General features: G+C 30.9%; 1 protein-coding gene across 1 annotated transcript; it reads left to right on the top strand.

Annotated features, from left to right (window-relative positions):
* Nucleotides 1–236: 236 nt before the first annotated feature.
* Nucleotides 237–2,380, top strand: LOC113759616 (protein FAR1-RELATED SEQUENCE 5-like). Its single transcript, XM_027302198.1, has 3 exons — nt 237–625; nt 707–1,518; nt 1,632–2,380. Exons 1-3 carry the CDS (start codon nt 237–239, stop codon nt 2,378–2,380), a joined length of 1,950 nt encoding a protein of 649 aa, XP_027157999.1.
* Nucleotides 2,381–7,839: the final 5,459 nt, after the last annotated feature.

The raw sequence follows: 7,839 nt of genomic DNA, 5'->3' as shown, positions 1-7,839 counted from the left end.
TTAACATTACTTTCAGCAATCTTTGAGTACGGGTTGCGTAGGATTCCAATCTTTGGGTATGATCAACTTGAGTATAGATTGCGTAGGTGTCCAAAGTTGTAATATTTTCATATGTACTGCAAAGAATTTAAGTAAAAATCTCATAAAACATACATCAACACAAACATTGACATGATAGTTTCTTTGACTAACACGATAGCTTCTTTGACATGATAGCTTCCAGGATCACGTTGAAAATGGAAGAAATGACAGTTCATATAAATGAGCTAGTACAGTTATCTAACAAATCGGCCAAGCTTGGTGGTGGTATAAGTTGGAGAACCATTGTTGATCGGCTTGACAAATTATCTTCTGATGAAATTCAACTATTAACATTTGATTCCATTGAAGATGCCAGAGAATTTTACCTATGTCATAGCAAAATGGTCGGTTTTGGTATTAGAGAACGTGATGAAAAGAAAGATCAGAAAGGTATTGTGACATACAAACGGTGGGTATGCAACAGAGAGGGCTTTAGAAATAGCAAATGGTTAAATTTAGTAGACCGTAAGAAAGAGGCAAAACGTCTTACGAGAGTTGGTTGTCTGGCAACTATAATTGTGCAATGGAACAAGGATATTCAGAAGTTTACAATTAAACGGTTTAATATGGATCACAATCACCAATTGGCAAATCAAGAATTTGTACAATTTCTTTGATCACATAGGGGTGTCAACCCAGCAGACTTGGAGCATGCTATTTTGATGCATGGAGTTGGTATTCGAATTCCTCAAATAGTGGACCTTCAAGCTTACCAAGCTGGGGGCCACAACAAGATGGGATACACAGAAAAGGATCTACGAAACGTTGTTGACCAATTCCATAGGAATGCTCTTGAAGTTGGTGATGCCTCTCAGGTGTTGGCATATTTGGATGGTCGAGCAAATGGTGAGCCCAATTTCTTTTACAAGTATGCTGTTGACGTGGAGAAGCGATTGATACGACTGTTTTGGACAGATTCTCAATCTCGTTTGGATTACCAATATTTTGGTGATGTTCTTGTTTTTGACTCCACATACCGCACTAATGCTTATAGGAAGCCACTAGTAATTTTGGCCGGTGTAAATCATCACTATGTTACCACAATTTTTGGCTGTGCATTAATTGCTGATGAGACCGAGGACACATATAAGTGGGTATTAGAAACATTTTTGGAGGCCATGGAAAAAAACGCACCTATCTCAGTTGTCACTGATAGGGATGGTGCAATGAGAAATGCAATAAAGGCAGTCATTCCTTATACCCGTCACCGATTATATGCTTGGCATTTAAAAAGAAATGTTGTTACCAATACAAATAAGGGGTTCGTTCTTGATTTTGGTGTGGCTATGGACATGATTTGCAGCCATGAGGAGTTTGAGAAAAGGTGGCATTTGCTAGTTGAGAAACACAATTTGAGAGATAACCAATGGGTTGTGGATTTATACAACAAAAGGGAAAAATGGGTCGCTGCATTTTTGAGAGGACACTTTTTTGCTGGTATGAAATCAACCCAAAGATCAGAGCAATTGAATGCTACGGCGCACAGTACCTTCAATTCAAAATGCTACTTTATCCGTTTGCTCAACGATTTGAGCTATTTTTATCAAAAGTGGGACAGAATGAACACAAGGAAGAATGTATCATGAGTCAGTCATCTCCTGTTCTAATTACTCATTTGAGAGAATTGGAAGGAAATGCTGCAAGCATTTTCACGAGAAAGATTTTTTTAAAGGTTCGTGATGAAATTTCTGCTGAAGCCTCACTCCGCCTCGTTTCAGTTGTTGATCAAGATAAGGTAAAGTTATATACATTCACTGAGTACTTGCATCAAATTTGCTCTTGGCAAGTGGAATTGGATAAAGCTGAACGGACTATTATTTGTTCATGTAAGAAACTTGAGTCAGATGGAATTCCTTGTTCCCATGCGTTTGCAGTTATGAAAAATGAGGATATGGACGAGATTCCTAAATCATGCATTCTGTTTAGATGGACTCAGCAAGCAAAGCCAGGCGAAAAAAACATATATTCTATTCAACTTGAAGATTCAGCAATTCAAGCAGCTCGTTTTGGTGCTTTGTGTGCATTAAGTAATCAGATGTGTTTTTATGCAGTTAAGACAAAGCAAGGATATGATGAAGCTAGAGAGTGCATTATAAATTCAGCATCTCATTTCAAAAATCTTTGGGTGAATGATGCGCCTCTAGTGCATAAAGTTAAAAAAAAGGATAATATGATGGATGGGTCCATAAAGAGGAGTGATTTTGATGTTCGTGAACCAATTGTTGTTGCTACAAAGGGACAAAAGGCAAAACATTCCACTCACAAGCGAAAGCGACGACAATGCAAAAATTGCAAGTAATCATCTACTCATGTACACCTCGGAGTGATGTTCTGGTTGGAATAGTTAACTGAAAATACATAGCACAACTATAATTAAACTCTAACATCAGATATTATGGAAACATAGTAATAAGTGATATCTCTAAATTCCATCACCACTGCCACATATTTCAAAGAAAGATTAATAACATATTTTAGCAGATTGTATTACAAATTTCTAGAATAATAAGTAATTTTATAATTCATATCTTTACATTACCTTGGCATTGTCATCTCTATTGTTTGCGATGTATTCAACTTTAGTTTTTCGATGACGCTCTTTGTACATTGATTTCTTTGTAGCGGATAGTGAGTTCCACTTAACTCGTAGAACTTTAGCCTACATAAAAAACAATAATAATTATCAACATAGTTCCATATTAAACAATAGACGCTACGAGAAATAAAAAGTTCGATGATACTATTGAGGCACTTATACATAATTTTATGGAAGAAAATATTATTGAAACACTTATACTATTTAGGCACTTTTTTGGTTGTACACGCACATAAAAATGATGAGAAAAGTGAAAAAGTTAGGGCGATCTTGTATTCACATTCAACACAGGATTTTTCCACATATGTGAGTGATGGGTGTGTTCAGTAGTAAAAGAGGATTTCTCATGACTATTTCAAAACAAAAGAAACTGGCAGGGTGCGTAAAGTATAAAGGAGTAGACATAGAAGTTGGTTAATCATTTTAACATTGACTAGATAATAGACCAGGGTCGGTGCACTGAGTCACCGAGGCAACACAGGAGTAAACGCAAACAAAGATGCACAGCTGATATTATATATAGTACTTCATCTTGGAACATGGGATTTCCTTTTTTGTTTTTATGAATTGTATCATTTTCAAGTGTCCATATATCGTTTAAAATCCATGCTATTAACAAAACTTAACATAGATTGTGTCCATATCATTATTAACAAAACTTAAGCAAGGTAACTTAAATTTATCGTGGAAACTGCAGTTATTAAAGTCCATGGCGATATTTTTACCAACTTCCCCCGAAACCCAGAAATAAAATCTACTTAATCATGTAATACCATAACTATGGGTACTTGGCCACGAGAAGTGCTGCTGATTATATATTTATTATAAGTAGTGCTAAGTCTTTCTGCCTTTCTGTTTACATTTCATCCATAAATTAATATTATCAGATTACCATTGTCAAAACATTCCATACTACAATTGAATAGTCATGCAAGGAAAAGTAATCACAATAATATTATCAGCAAATTAAGGAAACATGCGGATACGACAACAATTATTAAACTCTTTATGGGGGGCGTTACCATATTATATTCTAAGCCAATCAATATTAACCTCCTATTGCAATTATGGGGTGCATTACCATGAATGACATCAATTATGCTACAATTCTAACCTCAGTGTTCCATTACAAAAAAAAAAAAATTCTATCTTTAAAGGAGTTTGTTTGCTTCACCTTGCTTCCAAAAGAAATAGAACGGAAATAACTTTTAGCAAATCTAGCAATAAATATTCAAAAAATATGGTGAATATAAAAAAATACCTATAATAGAACATGCCTATGAGAGGGAATAAAATATACAAAAGATCTTACAAGCATAAAATCTCACACCATAATTTACTTACATCATTTATTTGCCGCTCATCCATAATTCACAAATTCTTATCCCAAGCAAGTAGTAGTGGTGGTGGTGGAGGAGGAGACTTTCGTCTGATGTACTTTCAACATCCTAGAGGCAAGGGTCAAACAGCACATCGGATGAGGCAGCAGCTAGGATGACGGACCAAACAGAGACTGAAAGTGGTTAATTGGCTAGCTAGCTCCTATTCAATTTATTGTCTTCGTTATAGGGTGAGGGGAAAAAAATATAGATTGAACCTAATTTTTGTGCTTGATTAATAAACAGGGAGAGAGCGGCGGGGGATTGGAATTTTGGATTAGTTGGTGGGAACTAGTTCCGACTTTTTTTGTCCATTATCGTAACTGAGGAAACAATAATGGTGGGTGTCTCATAAATACCTTCAATGAATCTGGAAAAAAGTTACCAGCTTTAGGTACTATGAATTCTTTGGCATAAAGAAATTCAAGCATTACTAGTGCATCGACCTTTCCTATTCTAACTAGAACTAATGGCTAATAAAAGTCACCTTGTCTCTTATCTCTTGAATTCTTAACCGTTTCAAATTTTAATAAAGAATTCTATCACAACCACAACACTTTTGAATTCAAAACTACAAGAAAGCCTATCCTTTTTTTTCTAATTTTGGGTTAAAATTAGCAAAAGTTCTACTTATTTGCACCTTTCCTGTAAAAATTATTTTTTTGTTGTAATTTCCTATTTTAGTTATCCATTCGACACTAGAACGGCATAGATACGGATTAAGCAACTAGTTTGAGGAATAATATTTTTTATTATAAAATTAATTTGAATTGAATTAACAATTTGATATGTTCACAAAAAAGTGTAATTTTTTTGTCATTTTTCAAAAAATTTTAAGAAACCTATATTTTAGCAATTGTTGTCATTGACACTTAATTGAAGTTCATTAAGAATAATTGAAGTTCCCGTATCAATAGAACATTCAAATGTAAATATTCAACCTAAGTAACAAAATAAATGATAGCTAAACAAACGAAATATGAGTTCAATTGATCGTGTTCAAACTACATATTCTGTTAATGGTTAGTATATATGAAATTGTATTTTCCATTTGTAGAAAAATAATATGCATTTTATATCTACTAACGAATAAATTACCTATGTTTTGAACAAATCAAACCTAGACTTATGGTGTGATATGTATATAGTTGCTCACATTTATACTTATGCAATCATCCTTTCTTCCACTTGCTTTTTAATAGTGCAAATTTCTTTTGATTATATTTAGGGGTGGTAATTTCCGATACGACCTAAAAACACGATATGAACCTAACACGAAATTAATGGATTCGGATTGAGGTTTCGCGGGTCCGGATCAGAATCGAGTCGAATCCGACGAACCCGAAAAGACAACGGGTCGAATTCGGGTCAAACCGTGGGTGATCCGATACGACCCGATACCCTGTTTATGAATTAAAAATTATTTTATCTAACTAAACTAAGTTATTCTTTTTTTCCAAATGCATTAATCACTTAATCCTAAATGAATTTATTTAACTTATTTGAAGTTGAAATTATTATATTTGGACAAATAATGTATTATAGTATTTTTTACTTTTATACTGCTTTAATTTATTTTATATTTGGTTTGGAATAAAACACTTTTACGGTGTTTTTAATTTATTTTAGATTTGGTTTGGGATTATTTATTTAAATTTTTATTACTTGATTATGTAATTAGTCTTGTGCGAATTAGAAATTACAGTGGTGAATTAATAAATTAAAATTAAGTTTTGGGTCATTCGGATCGTCCCGTCAACCCGACAACCTGAAATTTTCATATTCGGGTCAGATATCCTGACCCGTTTCGGGTTGGCAGGTTAGGTTCGGGTATGCGAGTTTTCTATTATACCTGGGTCTCAACCCGACCCGCCAATCTGATTTGGACCCGATTGCCACCCCTAATTATATTGGTAAAAAAAATAACATATTTTACAAATTATTCCAATTTATTTAGGAAATGTTACTAATTTCATTAGAAATTATGAAATGTAATCATGGTTCATTAATTTTTTAATAAATATAAATACTACATACAAAAGGAAAAGATATTTGACTTTGTTTTACTTTGATTAGAAATACTTGTGGTAGTAATAACGAAATAGTGACAGGGGTGCAAATTTCAAATCAACAACCAACGTACACTTAATTACGATAATTTTTTTAGTTGATCAAACTAATATATGCCATAAAGTAGTAAGATTTGATCATTTATAAATTGGCAATTTTAGCAGTTTATATACCATTCACCTATAAAAAATTATGATTATTATAAAATGACATTTTATAATAATTTACATACTATTTGCCAATTAAAAGTAAGTTTGATAAAAAAAAAATGTGCATATAAATCCATATTGTAAATGATACAAAATATGTTTGAAACTCACGAAACTTAATATATGGGTAAATTTACTATAGTTTTCAAAGATTATGCTACATTAGTACAAATTTAACTTTTATACTTGTGACCTAGAAAATAAATTTATTAGAACATATAACATTTATAAATGATACATACATTTATTAAAATGCTTAAAACACATAACATTTATGAATGATACATACAATCATATATTATACATTTACGTTACCAACAATTACTAACTATAATATTAAGTTTCAATCATTAATAAAAAAATCTTAGCATTATTTTAAATAAACTTCCTAATACTTGTTTCATATAAGTTTCTTTAAGTAAAATAGTAAATTTATGCCACAAACTAGTAACTTTTGATGATTAACCAAATTTACTATTCTATCAACAAGATTTACTATTAATCTATAAAAACTTACTATTACTTGAACTAAACTTACTCTCCAAAAAGTAAGTTTCGAATACAGAGTACTAATTTATTTTTTTAAAAAAGTAACTTTCATTTTTATTTCAATTTACTTTTTAAGATATAAATAGGATAACACTTATATGACCATTTTTTATTTTTTTTTATTTACTTTTAGCAGCCATTTGATTATTTGATAGGCCTATCCACCTAAATAGGATAATACTTAAAAATAAGAAAGTAAGTTTTCTATCTAAAATAATAAGTTAACAGTAATAAATTAGTAACTTTTATACTTCAAAAGGTAAGTTGGAATAAATATTAAACTTACTTTTTAAATAAATAAATTACTACTTTATATCTCAAACTTACTTTTTAGCGAGTAAGTTTAATTCAGGTAATAGTAAGTTTTTATACATAAATAGTAATTCTTACTAATAACATGGTAAATTGATTAATAATCAAAACTTACTGATTTATGGGACACATGTACTATTTTATTTTAAAACATATTTCAAACTAGTATTAGGAAATTTATTTGAAATAACGATAAGATGTTTTATTAATGATTAATTCTTAGTACCTTAGTTAGTAAGTACGCATAATATACCTGTATAATACATGATTATAGGTATAATTTAAAAAATTTACTTATATATTTTAAATTACTATGAAAATTAGTTTGACTTTTCACATAATCTGGTAAAATATGTAATAAAATTTTGTCGTATTATAAGCTTTTAATCATTTTTAATTTTTGAAAAGTTTGAAAGTTTGAATAACAATAACAACAAATCTTCCTAGTTATATATAGAATATTACTTGTTTATATATCAAAATTTTTATAATTTAACACCTATGAATATAATAAGATGATAAAGTTTTAATAAATTTAAATCTGAGACACAAGAAATAATAAGCGTAAAAGCCTAAACAAAATGAAAAATAATATAATAATAAAAATGACAAAATTAGTATAACAATTAATATAAGAAAATCA

This window comes from Coffea eugenioides, chromosome 2 (assembly GCF_003713205.1).
Source record: "Coffea eugenioides isolate CCC68of chromosome 2, Ceug_1.0, whole genome shotgun sequence".
Classification (NCBI taxonomy): Eukaryota; Viridiplantae; Streptophyta; class Magnoliopsida; order Gentianales; family Rubiaceae; genus Coffea; species Coffea eugenioides.
Note: the sequence above shows the minus strand (reverse complement) of the source record. Positions and strands in the feature narration are given on the sequence as shown.

Bases quoted from the DNA above. Each gene is read 5' to 3' on its own strand.
- LOC113759616 (XM_027302198.1), top strand. From the start codon at position 237: ATGGAAGAAATGACAGTTCATATAAATGAGCTAGTACAGTTATCTAAC. The intron at 626-706 runs GTTTACAATTAA...TTGATCACATAG, and splicing joins TGGAACAAGGATATTCAGAA to GGGTGTCAACCCAGCAGACT. The intron at 1,519-1,631 runs GTATGAAATCAA...TTTTATCAAAAG, and splicing joins GAGAGGACACTTTTTTGCTG to TGGGACAGAATGAACACAAG.